At 54.3% G+C, this 17,295-nt stretch overlaps 1 protein-coding gene across 4 annotated transcripts in view; it reads left to right on the forward strand.

Moving 5' to 3' along the window:
- Positions 1 to 2,515: 2,515 nt before the first annotated feature.
- Positions 2,516 to 17,295, forward strand: part of PSTPIP1 (proline-serine-threonine phosphatase interacting protein 1) — a 36,412-nt gene continuing 21,632 nt past the window's right edge. Inside the window, exon 1 of one of the 4 annotated variants that reach the window (XM_015243142.3) lies at positions 2,516 to 3,031. In XM_015243142.3, the coding sequence (XP_015098628.1) occupies positions 2,996 to 3,031 (36 nt within the window). In that variant the 5' untranslated portion in view covers positions 2,516 to 2,995. Of the gene's footprint in view, positions 3,032 to 13,203; positions 13,514 to 17,173; positions 17,198 to 17,295 lie in introns of those variants that run through there. The other 3 variants (XM_006208768.3, XM_072950941.1, XM_031691716.2) reach the window with 3 other exon arrangements.

Below are 17,295 nucleotides of genomic sequence, written 5' to 3' on the forward strand. Positions count from 1 at the left end.
ATGTGGGAGCGTGTGACTCACTTCTGGCCAGTGAGACTCAAAGGGCAGTCCTCTGGGAGACTTGAATGAGGAGGACTCTGCTGGAAATGAGACACAAGGGGAGGGGTCCTTTTTCTTCCTCTGGATGAGGCTGTGTCTGGACTTGGAGACCAGAGCTGTTGCAGCTGGGGGGAGGGAGAGAGTAAATGAGGAAAATCACAGAGAAACTGAGCTGGGGTCTAACGTACTTCACCTGGAGGCCACGCTGCCTCCGGACCCTTTGTGTGGGCAATGAGGCGCCTCGTCCATGTCAGACCTTCTGGTTTTATGTTCCTGGTAGCCAAGGCTTCCTCAATGGGTGCAAATAAAGTGAACTTGGAAGATCATGTGCCAGGTCTGGACTCTCACCCGACAGCACCACCAGCCCCGACAGCCTCCTGGACTCAGCTTTTCCAGCTACAGATCAGGGTGAGGGAATCTGGAGGCGGGCCTGAGAAAGGAGGGATGAAACCCAGTGTGAAGAGAGGGCTGTTGATAACAGACACCTACGGAGGTTAAGCCATGGGCTTTAGGCACCAGACAGACCTGGGTCTGAAGCCCAAGCTTCCACTTAGTGGCTGTGAGGCCTTGGGTGAGTCACATAAACTCTTTAATCCTTAGTTTGCCCCTCTGTAAAGTGAGGGTGATGATAATGTGCACTCTGCAGGCCAGGGTGAGGACTGAGGTAGTCCACATACAGCGCTTAATGATGCCCCCAGTGCTCAGCTCCAAAGCCAAGCTGGCTATTCTGGTGGCCAAGCCTTGGGAGCTGCACGGCGGGGGATGCTGGGGAGGGCGGAGGAGGACCTCTCTGCAGCAGAGAACTTGAATCTCTTTAGATGTCCTATTACTTCCTTCCCCAATTGCTTCAGCCTGCAGCCAGCATGGCCATCTTCTGCCCTGGCTGGATCAGAGCTGCTGGGACAGGAAGGCCTGGGGTGTGGGAGCCTTGTGGGATGGGAGGATTTGCTCAGGGAAGGAAGATCAAAGAAGGCATGCCTGGAGGGAGGCTGGGAGCAGAGGGGCAAAGGTGTGGAGGTAGGAGAGGGTGGCTCTGGGGGGAGGGAAGAGGCCGGTTGTGAGGGGGGTGGGGGGAGGCAGAGGAGAGAGCCTGGCTGTGAAGTTTCCTGCCAATGATAGGGTAAGGGCCTTCAATTAACAGAAGATTTCTAGTCTGCCTCCAGATCTAGAAGCATCACTCCATTTGGTAGAGGGAAAAGTCGAGTCCAGGGAGGCTGAGTCGCTGCTGTCAGAGGTGGTGATGCCATTGGGATGAGGTGCAGCCTCAGTACTTGGCTTCAGGGTTCCAGCTGATAATTACACCATGATCTGCCTTCAGCCGCAAGCAACAGAACACCCAACGGGGGTGCCTTCAGTGCTGAAGATGTTTATGAGCTGGACTCCAAGGATTCTGGAGGTAGGGGGCTCCCAGGGCAGCCCTACCACTCTGCAGCTCTCCCTGACGTGTTCTCTCCTGGGCAGTGATTTCAGGAGCTGGGTGTGCCCCGTCTCTCACCCTGGGCTCGTATAACTGGCACCTGGGAGCTCAGCTCTTTTCTGCGGCAGCTCTCATCTGTCTAATCACCCCAGTCAATGGTAAGGGAGGCATTGCTGAGGGTGGTGATTTGTGGACGAGCCTGATTCATCCCTTCTTGCCAGATGGGCTCAGGCCCCCCTGCCGGCATCTTCTGCTGAGTGGACGGGCCTTGGCTCCTCAGGGCTGTCTGGGGCTCCAGCCCAGGGCCCTTCCCAAGGTGACAGCAGACAGCATCCCGGCACCTGCCCCACCAAAACCAGAAATTCCAGTAATGTTCTCAACACTGTGTCTTTTCCAGAGACTAAGGGTGACAGATGGGGAAACTGAGGCTCGGAGAGTTGGAGGATCAATTAAGGTCCCTGTGACATGGAGGGCCCAGATAAAACAGAAACTGGGGCCTCAGCCTGGGTTTTCAAACTCCTGTGTTTATGTCTTTGTAATCCTGTCTCTCTTGGGCCAACCACCTTCTTCCAGCCTGAAGACTCCATCTTCAGAGGGGGCCTTCCTGCCCCTGAGTGTCTCATCTGGAGACTTGATGGGGTGGCCGTGGCCCTGAGACTCTTCTCCTTTGGCTAGTTACCTGCTCACCCCACCCCTGTGCTCCCATGACCTCCAGGCCCAACTATGTCTACTCCCAAACCGTGAACTCCTTGAGGGCAGGGCGTGGACTGGGGTGACGCACACCCGCAGTCTCATGATGTCCCAGGCTTGGGTGAGCCTCTCCTGCCCCTGAATGGTCACTGGAGAGGAGTGGAGAGTCTGGCCTGACTGGGGTGGGGCAGAGGTGGTGGGCGACCACACCTGGCTTCCTGCCCCACTCCTTGCCCACAGTCTCAGCAGGTCACAGGCTCCCTAAGTTTGTGGCCTCTGAGGGTGGCCAGGAAGGGGGCAAGTGGAGGCGAGAAGCAGGGTGGCAGGTGGCAGGCGGGGCCGCACAGGGGGGCCCAGAGGCTCCACTTCCTGTGGGGCGACAGCCCTGCAGCCTGCCCCGGGGAGGTTGCACAAACCTTCCTGTGGGAGGCCTCGGGCTGCCTGCCCGGTGGCGCGTGCCCCAGCCTGCCTCTCCCGCTGGCCGCTGCCTCGGCCCCGGGGCTGGCACCCCTGCTCTCTCCGCTGCAGCCTGGTCTGTGTCCTCCATCTCCGTGGGGCTGGCGAGGGGCCGGCCCGGACACTGGGACCCGCCCTCCCATCATTGGGCACCACTCCTTCCTCATTTTGCTGCTGATTCTAGCCCCAAGCAAAACAGGTTGAGCCTTTTTCCTCCCTCCGGCAGCTTGTCTCTGGCTTACAGCTGCCTTCTGAGACGCCGCAGACGGCGCCGGCCGGGGAGGGGGGCCCTGGGCCAGCCCTGCCGGGACTGGGACGGTGCGCCTGGCTCCTGGCCCTTGTTCAGCCCTGTCTGTGGCAGGAGAGCAAGCTTTGCCGTGGCAGTCGCTGAGGATGATGCCCCAGCTTCAGTTCAAAGATGCCTTTTGGGTGAGTGAAGACAGCTGTGGGTTTGAACAAGTAGGGTGAGCCCCGGGGAGGTGGGGAAGCTGACATTTCCCTGGGGCATTTGGTGGGGGTGCGGCTCCAAGACAGGGGGTCCTCTCCTAAAAACAGTGGTTGATTTTTGGTCTTCATTGTCATGGAGGTGACCTGGGCTGCTTCTGAGTTGAAAGAGGAAGGGGGCCCTCAGTCTGGGGTACTGATTTCTCTGCAAACTTCAATACAGTGAGAGAGAGGTCTTCTATGCTCTCAGGGCTGATTTTCCCCCCGAGAGACCCTCTCCCCACAGCGGAATCTTTTTAGGAGCATCTGATAGATGGTGGAGCTTGAGGAGTTCATGTGAGGCAAAGGAGGGAGGGGGTCACAGATCTGGGGACTAGAAAAACTTGAATTTGGATCTTGGCTTTGCTGTGTAAAGGCTGGACAAGTCATTTTACCTCTCTGAGCTTCATTTTTCTCCATCTCTATAGTGGTGATAAATATTAATAAACATAGCAACTGAATGGGAGGACTAAACAAGGTGAACTGACCTATCCAAGCCCCCCAGCCCCGTGTGGGCGCGCCAAGTGGGACCCCTCCTCCCCTCACCCAACTCCTCTTCCTTGTAGAACTTAGGAGTCCTTTGAGGAGGCAACAGGGCTAGGCAATTCCTTGCTTGCTTTCTTAAATTCAGCACACGTGTAAATGAAGTCTTTGCTCCTGTGAAACCCCAGCGCCCAGCCGGCGCATGGGAGTGAAGCTGCTGGGCCCAGGCCACGCAGCCTGCGAGCCCGGTTGGGACCCCCGTTCCCGCCAGCATTTTCCCAGCTGTCTCAACCCTCCTCTCTACTCCTGAAACTCTTGCTGTCCCCAGTGGCTCACAGGGAAAAGCTGAGACCTCTCTGGTTGAAGCTGGGGGATGTGGCTGTCGTGAAGCCTGCCCTGAGCCCCCCTGGCTCTTTTCTCAGTCAGCACAGCCTCAGCTGACAGCTGGGCCCTTTCCTGGGGCTTCCAGCCAAGAGGACGAAAGCTAATGAGCCAGGTCTTCCTTCCTTTCCACGCCACGCTCTGCTTGGGGCTCCTGGCCAGCATAAGTGGCTTGTTTCCCGCTTGCTCTGACCGCACAGTGGGCAGGTGGCCTGCAGAGGACACCTTGTGCCTCTCTGGGCCTCCATTTCCCCATCGCTACAAAGAGGGGGTGGGGCCAGCCCAGAGAAGCCAAGGGAGGCAGACCAGGCTTGGCCCATTCCAAGCACCAGGTTGGCAGCTGGGGCCCCACTCGAGGGGCAGGTGCTTGCAGTGGCGTGAGACAGTGAGTCAGCACATCACCTGGAGTACAAAATTGGGTCAAGGATGGAGCCTGAAAATCCTAACCCAAGGCAGGCCAGGACGCCTTATCTCAGCTCCAAGACAGCTGTCCCAGCCCAGGGCCGCTGCATCCACCTTCCCTAGGACAGAGCTGGCCAAGGAGCAGCCCTAAGGCAGAATCCTGGCAGCAGGGGATGGTACACGAAGGAGCAGGGTGTGGTAGCAGCAGCAAGATCGCAGCCCACCTGTGGCAGCTTCCTGCGCGGCACCCCGCCCACGCCCAGTGCTTGCCCCACCTCTGAGCTGCCACGGGCTTCGAGGACGGCTGGGGCCTCCTCTCCTCCGCTGCTCGCTCCCTGGGCCTGGGAGGAGGGGGCCGCTTCCCTAAGGAAGGCTGGAGCAGAGGCGGGGAGAAGTGGCCAGTGGGACCCTCTCACACTGAGCCTGGGCAGAGGTCCCAGAAAGTCAGGGTCAGCATCACTGCCTCCAGGGCTCTGAATTCTAACACGTCTCCCGGACACTCAGCCTGGCCCAGCCCATGAGGACAACGAATAGTCACTGAGCACTAAAGGTGTGCTGTGTTCAGGGCTGTGTGTCTCTCACTCATTCAAACCTAGTTCGTAGATATGCTGCTGTTATCCTATTGTTCGCAGGAGGAGGCTGAGGCACAGAGAGGCTAAGTCACTTGCCCAAGGTCACATGGCTGGCATGAAACCGCGTTGGCCCCAGGGTCTGAGCTCCCACCCGGTCCTTCATCACTCCTCTATCAACACTGACAATCTCTGGGTCTTCGGGCCACGTTAGTGAAGGAGGGAAAAACTCTGTCCTCCCCACCTCCCAGAGAAGTAAGATGATCAGATGAGGTGGATAGAGGTCTTTTGAAGCCCAATTTTCTGACAAATCTGTAAAATGGAAAAGACATAATGATCTAAAAGCCCCACGTGGGAGCGTTAGGGACAGGGCCCAGCCTCCCCCTCCCGCAGCCCACACAATGCCATTGAACCCTGCAGCTTGGCAGCACACTGTTTGAAAATGGAGTCTTTAGTGGAAGGAAGCCCCTGAACTAGAAGGCTCGTATCTCTACCACAGCACTGCAGTTACCTGGCAACCTCAACCGTCCAGAACACAGGTGACAGCCAGCCCTGTTTCCGGCGCCAGCTCATTGTAAGGAGGGAAACAAAAGCGGTTTCTGAGGAGCTAAGAGCTTGCATTAACGCTTGCATCCTTATTCATACGAGATGCCCCGTAACTTTTAGTCATGACGTATGAACTCTGATTCTACCCACAATTTTAACAAGCTTGGCCATGTGGTTCTTTCACCTCTAGATGCAGCCAATAGTCGGGATCTACATGGAATCTGATGTACAGGTGGTAACTGACAGGTATTGGTGGACCTGAACTGTTAGAGGTAGCTTGCCTGATAGCAAGAGGGGAGACAAAAAAAAAAGCTAAAAAGCAGAGCGGTTCGGAGTGGTGGGAACAGTCAGCGCGGGAGCTGGCCAGTCCTGTCCCTCAGTAAGCCTATATTTGCAATTTTGTCAGTGTGGCCACACGGTCTGTATTTATAGCCTGCCTGTATCTTCATCAGCACAGTCATATGCAGGCTGCTGTGGGAGTGAGGCGGGGGCAGGCCAGCCACAGGGGGAGAGAAGGATAATTTGATTTCTGTTCTACACACAGAGTGATAAAAGAGCATCACAGCTTTGCAGGAAGTTTGTGGCTGAGCCTCAGCACAGGGCCTGTCAGTGAGACAAGACTGAGGCTGAGAACACCAGGTGCCTGAGCTGAAAGGGCCTTCGAGCTCATATAACTTGACTCAGCACTGAGCCAGAGGGTCACAGAGGCCCAGAGGATGCAGGGTTCCGCCCTTCTTCAGTACACACAGCTTTCCTTGCCAGTGGCTCTGCTCCCAGCAGGAGCCAAAGTGGGTTGCAAGAAACACCTGTCTGCATCCTCAGCTCTGGGCTGGCATGTGGGATCTGTGTTCAGTCAATGTTTATAGAGTAAGTGACCAAACAGTGAATGCCTCCATGGTCGCACTGCCTTCCTGAATCCATCTTCTCCTTCATTTCACTTTAGTTGCATTCTACAGAAATTTGTGGAGCAGGGTTCTCTACCAGGTAGTCTGAACTGAGCCTCTGAGCCTCACTCCCACATCCAATCAGATGAATGAGACTGTCTTGCCCTTGAGGAAGTCACATCCAGTGCTGGAGACTGAGGTTCCCTGATGATGGAGCCAGGCGTGGGGTACACCCAGAGAGATGCTCAGAGCTGCACCTTCCCCTCTCACTGCCTCCCAGACCTGTTATCCAACCGTCTTTGCAAGGAAGTCACTGGATATTACTTTATAAGAGAGAAAACTGAGTTCTGGACCAGGTTTCATTGAGGTTTACAACCTGTCCCTTTTAGGCTTGTTAAAAGGAAGAGTAAGAGCCACAAATACTACCTCTCACACCGCACTCCTTTTGGGCCGGGGGGCCGTCAAGGGAGACGGAAAGAACAGGCCTGAGCTCTCCCTGTGACCTGAGGTCGCATCTCTCCCCTTTGACTCTGGGCTCCAGCTTCATCCTGAAACCTCTGTGCCAAGCTGGGAGGAGCTGAGCTCCCCAATAGACAGAGGACAGAAGGAGGTACCACTTGCCTGGGTCAGGAGAATGACTCACCAGAGACAGAAGGGGCTGAGGCTGGGCCCGCCCCTCCCCCATGCGTTAGATCAGCTACCTCTTCCCCTTCCCAGTTCTGACACTTTGAGGTTCCCCATTGAGGAGGCTGCAGAGCATGAGACTGAGAGGGACCTCCCTCTTTTCAACAGAACTCTGTTTTGAATATGCGTGGATGTGGGTGTGCGTTTCTTGTCTTCAAGACACTGTTGTTAATGACTGCATGGTCCTCCAGCTCGAGGCTTTGGTAGACATGCTGTGATTTATTTATCCAACCCCCTGTTGTTGGACATTTAGGTTCCTGCCAATTATTTAGTATTCTGGACAGTGATGCAACGGGAAGGTCTTTGTGTATCCAGGTTTTGCGCTTGAGGACTACTTTTTTGGGTAACTTCCCCAAAGAGAAGGCATTCCTGGGTGGGAGTGGGGCCAGTTCTCTGGCACTTGGCACTAGCAGCTGTTTGGGGACCCCTCATAGTCCTCTGGCTGGGGGGAGCATTTTCATGCAGGAAGGAGGGAGCAGGGTGGCCTGGAAGGGGCTAGGAGGTCTGGACCCCAACCCCACTCGGACTTTGTGGGCGCACTTGCAGCATGGAAGGCCCCTGTAGCCTTGAAGGCCGAGGAGGGTGTCCTCCAGAACAACAGGGGATTTTAAAGGTGAGAGGCGGGAAAGGGAGTCCTTGGCTGTCGGAAGGAATGAGGATGGACTCTCTTTCTGTACTTGTTGCAAAGCTCTTTAAGACGTAGTGTTTTGTATGAAAAGCACAGAGCCAAACGATGTGTCTGGAATATGACCTGTTGTGAAAATTTGGGGAGATAAGCGTTTATATTGGTGTAGGCTTGTGCTAGCAACGAGCATCTCTGGGGTGAGTCACAGAGAACTAACTAAAGTGACGACCTTTGAGGGGGCGAGAGAAAAGACTGATCGGTGGCAGGCAGTGTGTTCACTGTGTTTTTTTTCTGGTGGTTGATTTTCGAACCACGTAAATGTGTTACTTACTGAAAAATTAAATTACACAATCAAAAATGATAAAGGGGACATTTATTTCCTATTCTGTGAAGATTTTTTTCTGAGTCCGAGCTACTTACGTCATCCCCAGAGGAGCAGGGGCAATGCGTTTGTTCAGTGCCTGTTTTGCACCAGGCATTGTGACAGTCACTCCACGCGTGTCCCCAAACCCACCCTGCAGGGAAGGACTTGCCAGTGACCTCCTATCCCCAGCACGGAGGCATGGGCAGGTCAGGGGCCTAGTTCATGATCACATGTCCAGGGCAGAGCAGGGAAGCCCACCTAGGTCTGTCAGACCCCAGCACATCCTGCCCCGGAATCCAAGGAGACTGGCAAGCTGTTGGTTCAATTCTAATTCCTGTAAGATGAAAGGGTGGCTCCCTATATGTTAACGTTGGTTTCTATGGTTTGGGAAGTCAGGTGATATTTCTCTCCATAATTTTCTGCAAGTGATCACAGATTATGTATGCCATTAAAAGGAAAATATTTAAAAACAAAATGAAGCAATTCCTGTTTTCAAGGCTGAGATGGTGTTTTTAGGCAACATTTGTGGTTTGAGAGCATTAATTCTTCCACAGACTCTGTGCCCTTTGTGGTACGTGTGCCCCCTGGGACCTGAGAACTTGGTCCCTCTGCGCCTGGTCCGCAGGATGCGGCCGGTTGTCTGATGGTGACAGGGGGCTGCAGAGCTTTCTGGTTGTGCCTGCTCTGCTTTTGCGATGCCTGCAGATGCTCGCCTGTAGGATTTCCTGGCTGTAGTGCCCTGGGTCAAGAACAGAACCCACACCTTTGATTTTATTCTTGGTGGGAGACAAGATCTGCTTCTCAGTGACCCTCTTTGTACTCCAGTTCCCAGGAGCTCAGGGACTTTTCCTGGCTGCTGCCGGCACTACACACAGCTGGGGGTGCCAGCTCCTGGAGAGGGAAGGCCCTGCTTGGGCTTGGAAGGGCAGGTGGGGATTTGGGAAGTGGCAGGAGGGGAAAGGCCCTCCAGGTGGAAGGTCTGGCTCAGGCAAGGGGAAGGGGAAGTAGGCACAGAGGGCTTGGAACATGGTTTCCTGGCCCAGAGGACTGTGTGGGGTGACTGGTAGGAAGGGAAGGCCCCAGCTGGGTTGTGAAAGGTCTTGGCCGGCCTTGAGTGGAGGAAGAGATGCTTTCTTCCTTTTTTCACCCTCTCCAGTGATGGGATGTTTCCACTCATGCAAAAGGGCCTGGAGGCCACAAGCTGTGGGTGGGATGCCTGCCCACCTGCCTTGCCCAGAGCCTGGCTGAAGCTACAAACCACATGATGGAGGGAACTTGTTGTAGAAACTGAAACTGTCTCATTTCCAGCAAGAGAGAGTGGTACCCTGTGCCCTTGGGGCTGCCCTGGCAGGGCTCCCTGCGGGGTTACCTCCAGAAGGTCCCTCAGTCACAGGCTTAGTCACTTCCTGGCCTCAAGGCTCAGAAGGGGTCAGGCCTCTTTGAATCTTCCCCTATCCTCCACCCTCACTTGCTGGGAGGGGCTTGGAGAATCCTTTCCCTTCTCTGAACCTTAGTTTCCTCATCTGTAGGATGTCAGAGCAATTCTCACCTAAGATACAGTCTTTGAAGGTGCAGAGGTTCAAGGCTGTGCTAAGGGGCCACATTCTGCTGCTCAGCATCGGGAGTTAGCAGACCAGGGACCGATCTCGAGGGATCCAGGCTTCTAATTGGATAGGCACCTACATGGTGAGCCCCCTATGTGGGTCCTTCTAGTCCCAGAATGCCTCCCCAACTCTGTTCACCATTGCATATTAAATTCCACCATTAGAGAGTCATTCCTATGGCTTTGAGTGACATGAGGAAATAGCACCCGGGTCATAGAGGGGATGTGGGCCTGGGGGTGCCACCCAGATGGACTCTGTGGCTGACGGGCTATGCCTGGGTCAGAGAGCCTTTGGCGTTGGTGGGAACGTGTGGTGTTTTGCTGAGACCTGGCACCCTCAACAGCGGGTGTCAGAGCAGGCAGGCGAGTGACAGCCCCTTCCACTGGTGTTGACAGGCCGCCCACTATTGGGCAACAGGAAGTGTCCACCAGAGCTCCAGAACATGCCAGGGTAGGGATGGGGCAGCTGGATGGGATCAGGGCTTCCCAACTGCAGAAACAGCAAGCAGAAGCTGAGCCATACTGGGGAGGATGAGAGGGGGCGACAGGCTGAGTCGGGAGAGCGCTGGACGTGCTCGAGGGGCAAGGAGGCCTGTGTGGCCGGGGCAGAGTGACGAGGACGGACAGCAGTTGGAGATAAGATCAGATACGTGAGCTGGATCTTACAGGACTGTAGTTCTCAAAAATCCCAGTTCCCGGACCGTGGCCCCTGTTAATTACATGCAGATCTCAAGGTTGGGGAGCGATGTTTTCAAAGTTCTCCAGTGTTTCCAAAGCACAGCCCGGGCTGAGAACCATTGGTGTGGATGTCTGGTGGTGCAGGATGCATTGCCGTTGCTGGTCAGGACATCTGTCTGGCTTGTATCAGTTATGTGACCTCATTTGACTCACTTGTGAATGAGTAGAGGGTAGAGGTTTGTTGTTTTTTTTAAGTCTTATAATCTTATACTTTTTTGTCGTAAATATGTGTAACATAAAATTTGCCATTTTTAAGTGTGCAATTAATTGGCATCAGTACTTTCATAATGTTGTACAACCATCTTTCCAGAACTTTTTCATCATCCCAAACAGAAATTCTGTACCCCTTGAATAACTCCCTGTCTCCTCCTCTCATCTCCTACTCCACCTGCTGTCTCTGTGAATCTGCCTCTGCTGCAGACCACATCTAAGGAGAATCAGACAATATTTGTCCTTTTTCCACAAATAGGGTCAAATAAGGTCTGTAGGTCTCATCTGTGTTTTACCAAATATCAGAACTTCGTTCCTTTTTATGGCTGAATAATACTTCATCTTGTGTATATACCTCATTTTGTTTATCCATTCATCTTTTATTGGGTTCTTGGGTTGTTTCTTCCTTTTGAGTATTGTGAACGATGCTGCTATGAACATGGTTTGAATCTCTGCTTTCAGTTCTTTTGGGTACATACCTAGGAGTGGATCATATGGTAATCCTATGTTTAGCATGTTGAATAACTGCTAAACTCTTCCCATCAAAAATGCACGAGGATGCTGATAACTCCACATCTTTGCCAACACTTGTTATTTTCTGTTTTTTTTTCCCCGACAACCACAGCCATCCTAATAGGCATGAAGTGATATCGTACTGGGGTTTTGATTTGTATTCCCCTAACGACGAAAGATGTTGAGCATCTTCGTATATGCTTATTGGCCATTTGTATTTCTAATTTAGAGAAATGTCTATTTCTTTGCCTACTTTTGAATTGGGTTGTTTGTCCTTTTGCTGATCAGTTGTAAGAGTTCTTTATATATTCTGGATATTAATCCTTTATCATATATGTGATTTGCAAATATTTTCTGCTGATCTGTGGATTGTCTTTCCACTCGCTCGATATTGTCCTTCAATGCACAAGAAGTTTTTCATTTTGATAAAGTCTAACTTAGCTATTTTTTTCTTTTGTTGTCTGTACTTTTGGTGTCATATTCAAGAAGTCAGCGCCAAATCCAATGTCTTGAAACTTTTCTCCTATGTTTTAAGAGTTTTACAGTTTTACAGAACCTTTTTTTTTTTTTATCCCAGTCTATTCCTTCCCACCCTCTACCCCCCTGGTAACCACAAGTCTGTATTCTCTGTCCATGTTACAGAACCTTTTTTGCTCTCCTTTTTTATTTCCTTTCCTGGTTTACTTTTATTACTATGCACTAATCACCGCGGCCCCCACCTTCCAGGAGCTCATTAAGCGTCAGGGCACCCTTTGTCGGGCTCCTACGTATGTTGTTCCTTTTAGTCCCCAGAGGCCCTGGGAGGTGGGTGGTATGTTCACACTCATTTTACAGAGGAGGGAATCTGTGCACAGGTGGTGAGGTAACACTGTCTGTGTGCATGGGACTGGGTGGGACTAGAACCCAGTGCCTGAGCTCTTGCCCCACCCCCACCGCGACCTGGACTTCCTCCTGGGAGGTTTTCCCATGGGGCGTCCCCTGGCAGGTGTGGAAGGGGTGATACTTGGGGAAGGGTATGTGCAGGGACACCTCCCGGACCACTGGTCCCAGTCCCCAGTCCCCAGTCCTTTGCTGGTCACTCACAAGCTAGAGCCCATGCAGTGAGGAGCCCTGTGTGGCTGACCACGTGCAGGGGATGGTCAGTGCCTGTCCCTGTCAGCGGGCTCAGCATCTCTTCGGGCTCAGGGTTCTGAGGCAGCTCAGCTCCCTCCTTCCCTCCATCAACCAACCTTCCCCACTTGTCCTCACCCTGGGCCACTGGCATCTGCCTCCTGCCCCGCCCACTGCTGGATCCGAGCAACCCCCTCTGCCAGATCAGCTTGGTGGCAGAGCTACAGAGGAGCTGTGTGACCTGGGCAGGCCCCTCACCTTGCTGAGCCTCAGTGGCTCACCGGTGACATGGGTCAGTGAGTGTGCAGTCCTGACATTGCAGGCTTCTCTGAGAATTAGAGACATCGAGGACTCTGGCCTCGAGCTGTCCACATCCCACCCATCCTGCTCCCTTCCCCTGAACTTGGAACCTGGCTCTGGTTCCGCATCCCTGCTGGGAAGTTCCCCCAACTTGCTCTGCCTGACTCAGGGCTCTTCCCATCTGGCCTCAGGCTACCTCTTCAGACCCCTCGCTGCTGCCTTTCCACCGGGCAGCTAGCCGCTCACAGCTCTGAGCATCAGACTTCACTCTCCTAAACCCGAGGGTCTCACCCTGACCTCCAGGCCTCTGCCTAGACTTGTGTTCACTCCCTGCCCTGCCCCTTGTGCTAACTTCTGCACGTTTTGGTTTCACAAAGCAGGAGGAAGAAGTAAGGGACCGAGCTGGGCCTTTAAGACTTGAGAGAGTGGAGGGGAAATGATCAGTACTTCACAGAAATGGGGAGGGAGTGTGGTAAAGGAAGCCTTTCCTTCCTGCGATGGAGGAGGCCTATTTAAAACAGCCAAGTCGGAAGCCAGGCACGCCCACACAACTGCTTTTGGAGCCTGGACAACTTACATAACCCGTCGCATCCTCCTGTGGTCACTATCGCTCAGATAAGAGGCCCCCCGCATGCACAACAGTCCCCTTCTGGGGCTTGCGTTGTTCCCCGCCCTCCACACCCAGCTATGTTGGATTCTCGGATTCTCGGGAGGCCCTGCACATTTTCAGGGCTCTGACAGAGCCCCCAGCTGAAGAGGAGGGCTGCAGAGTGACCATCAGCCACCTTCAGGTTCCCAGCTGGGCCCCAGCTCAAGGGCCCAGACACCTCAGGGGCCCAACCTGCGGGACTGATCAGGCGAGGGGCCCTGTGAGGCCCCGGGGGGGCCACAGACTGGGGCTCAGTGGAGAGCTAGAGCCCTCTGGACACGCACTTCTGATCCCAGTCTCCTGTCAGCCCAGTGGAACCCAGAGGAGCTAATCTGACCATATGCAATGTGCTTCTTGTTCTTTCAAAGTAAGTTTGTCTGCCTCCTTGGCTCTCTCCCTGACACCTATCCTGGGCCATCTTAGAAAAGCTGTAAATCACCCCACATTTATCTGCTTATGAATCCTTGCTTCGGGGACCCAGAACACCTGGTTCAGCACATCGTCTGAGGCTCGGGTCCACTCTGTGGAATCCCTAACCTGCTTACAGACCCTGGCGGTGGGGTGCTCTCCCCACATCAAAGCAGCTCACCTGTGTTCCATATCTGGGGCCACTTGGGCTCTGGGAAAGCCATTCCTTGTACAGATCTGGAGTTGGCCTCTCTGTCTCTACCCTCATGAGTCCTGGCTGAGCCTCTGGGGACACGAGCCACAGACGCTCCCTCTGCTCCTGATAACCCACAAAGGTCTGCTAGTGACTGCATTCCTCAAAGGTTCCTCGGAGCTGTGGCTTGGGACCCTCTCTTTACCCACCCCTCCTCCTGGGGTGCTCTGGGTAAGCAACCAGCTTGTTCATCGAAGTCTCTTGTCATTCATCCATGCGTGCATCCATTCGTCCATCCATCCATATATGGATATTTGGTCCTTTGCTTTTCCTCAATTTATCCACCAGTGATGGTGGAGATGAGCCCCACTGTGGGGTAATAGCTGTGATCTGTGGAAAGAGCCCACCTGCTACTCATTGACTTATCCTCTCTGAGCCTGTTTCCTTATCTGTACAATGGTGTTAAAGTCTGGCTTATTTAAAGGGGCTGGGTAATGAGTCATTGAATTACAAGCAAATGGTCTTCTGCATGGGGCAGCTTAGGAGCCAGCTGTCATGAAGCCACGTCCAGCTCAGAGAGGGCCTCCTTGAGATGCTTCTTTAGCCTTTGTCCAGTGTATTTGCTGAGCGTGGCTGTGCAGGCACTGGGCACTGGGCACTTGCAGGCAAACAGACCCACGTTCTGCCTTCAAGGGGGCTGCCTTCTCCAGAGCTCAGTGCCCACTACCTCGGGTGTGTATCCCAGTAGTTTGGTTTCTCAGGCTACAGCAGACAAGCAACAGTAGACCAGTGGCTAGTAAACAAGCCACACCAGGCACGCTGGCCGCAGAGGTCCCTGCTGTTAAGCTGCAGCGAGAGAGGAGAGGGCCAAGCAGCCCGCGCGCTGTGCGGCCTGTAACCGTTGTTCAAGATCCGCATCCTTGGCTTCTGGGGCTTCCTGAGATGGAGGGAGCGAGTCCAGTCTCCCTGTTGTCTCCTCTCCCACCAATAAAAGATGATTTAAAAAGTTAAAAAAAAGAAAAAGAAAAAGAGTTTATCCACCAGAGAACATGTCAGTCTTTAGGAAGGTTCTTGACAAGAATGCTGAACATTTTACAGAACGGCTTCTCGACTTGGTAGGCTGCAAACTGGAAACTTAATTTTTTTTCTTCCACCTTCCAAAGCCACTGATAGTTCTCTTGTCCTAACCGCTGGGCACGTTAGAGTGTTTGTTCCTTTTCAGGTCTCAGTTTCTTGAGTTCAACCTAATATCAGAATCTCACTCTCTTGTTCAGTCGAAAGCTTCCCAGTCTCCCCGCTTCGCCTGTGATGGGAAGCCTACGATGGGGGTCTCTGCACCTGCCGTGCCCTCCCCTCCCCTGCTGCTTCTGAGGTCTCCATCCTCTGGTGCGGTCAGTAGCTGTAAGCAGGTGAAACGTCTTCGTCCCCTGGTGATGGTGCAGCAGGTGGCAGAGGCCCACAGGTCAGCTCTTCCTCTCGTGGCTACCTCGGTAGGATCTGGCCTGGGAGAACTGAGTTCAAATCCCAGCTGTGCCCTACAGGCCCCTGGCAGGTTAGGTCACCTCTCTGCATTCCGTTTTTCTCACCTGTCAAGTGTGGGTAATGATCCTGAGCCCCGTTCCCTGCTCAGGGCAAGCTGGGATCTTGTGTTCACTCCTCCTGTGTACATTACTTCCTTGAATTCTCAGATCACCCCTAGGTGGTGGGAACAATGAGGGAAGGAGAGGCTGAGAATGACCAGGTCCACAGGTGGGTTGTGAATCTGTGTCTGGTCTGCTGAACTCTGTCCAGTCTCTCAGACAGGCCTGGGCCCCCAGCCCCCGGCTTGGCAGCCAGTCTGCCCTGATGGGGCTGTGCCTTAGTGGGATGGGCTGTAGGGCCAGGAGAGGCTGGCCTCTGCCCTCACCTCCTCAATGAAGAAACCAGGTCCCAAGAAGGGAAGTGGCTTGCTCAGTTTCCTGGTCTCTGTGGTCTAGCCCATGGAGCCACCAAGAGTGCTATTGGTACGAAAAGGGGGAAGTGGCAGTGGGCACAAAGGCTGCTTCTCTACCCACCCAGTGGGGCCACAGCAGGGCCTGGTCTGCGGCTCACGCCCAGAGCACCCAGAGAAGGGAGCAGCTGGGATGTCCCCTGGCAGGACTGGGTGCCCAGGTTTCCCCTGCATGGCCTGGAGGCTGAGGCAGGGGTGCTCTTTGTCCTGTCAGAGCTCTCCTGAGCACCTCCTCCTGCAGCTCCGATCTGACCCCTCCAAGGGGAAAGGGAGGCCCAGAGTGGCCATACAGCGTGGATGGCAAGGCCTGGGGTCCCACATCTGGCTTGAGGGGGGTCTCCCAAAGGAGGGGTCTGCACCTGCCTGCCACCTGGCACCCTACCCCAGGGTGGGTCGCCCTAGGTGCCACATGGCGGGGGCGGGGCTTCGGGCTACTTGCTGGCTCCCAGCCCCACGTCTGCAGAGCCAGCTCCACCCTTCTCCAGGGCAGCGCTCCTCTGACCCAGCCTGGGCACAGAGCCGGCCTCTGTGAATCCATGGTAACTGGATGTTGGACCGAAACAGCTTTGATTTGATGCAGAGAGAATTTGAGTAATCATTTCCAAAACTTTTTAAAATCATTTTTTGACTTTTTAAAATGGAAGAGTTGCTGGGCTGGCTATTGAATGACTGATGTGGGGATGTGGGTTTGCAGACAGGCCCAGATTCTGGCCTTTACCAGCTGAGTGACCTTGAGCAGTCACTTCCCTCCCTTGGCCTGGTCACCGTCCTGACCTCCCTGTGTGTGTGGTGTTTTCAATAAGAAAATGGCTATGATGGTCTTGGCATGGTGTGTGGCAGGTGGACTCAATAAATGGTGATTTCACAGAGGGCAAGGCCATGGGCAGGTCTCAGATGACAGGCTGCTAATGGACAGAAGGAGGTGGGAGGCCCTGCCTTCTGGGCGCTTCTGCATTGTGGAGATGTCAACCTGAGCCTGTAAATGAGGGGACTGATAGGAGGCCCTTGATACTAGAGGGTGGAGCTGGGGAGGTGCAGGGAGGGAGGGCCAGTGTGGGCCCCCTGGAGCAGGGGACTCCGGTGATGGGCATTGGACAGTGAGTGTGCAGGACTGATTGATTAACTGAATGATTGGTTGGTTCATTTCCTCAGCAGCTTCCTGAACTCGACTCTGCCCAGCCCTGGGCCATGAGTCAGAACCGGTGCCTGGAGGAGGAGGCTGGGGTGGGGGAGGGGGAGAGTGCAGGCTGGGAGGGAGCAACCCTCAGGGAGTCAGGCACTTCCTTGGAACAGGCTAGTCACTTGTGACGGCAGCGCTCTTTGCCAAAGCCCTTGCTGGCACCACAGTGGCTCTGAGCAGGGACTAGACAGCAGAGACCAGATTCTCGACCCTGCTGTGTGCTCTGGGGACTTGCGCTCCTGGGGCCCCTCTGCCTGCCACCTCCTCCAGAATGGCCAATGTAGGTTTGGTTTTGCTTCTCTTTCCACTCTGGGGGTCTCAATAAGGACAAGGGTTCCCCTAGAGGGTCGGGGCTGGGCGTGGGGCTGGGAGGGAAGA

This window comes from Vicugna pacos, chromosome 27 (genome assembly GCF_048564905.1).
Source record: "Vicugna pacos chromosome 27, VicPac4, whole genome shotgun sequence".
Classification (NCBI taxonomy): Eukaryota; Metazoa; Chordata; class Mammalia; order Artiodactyla; family Camelidae; genus Vicugna; species Vicugna pacos.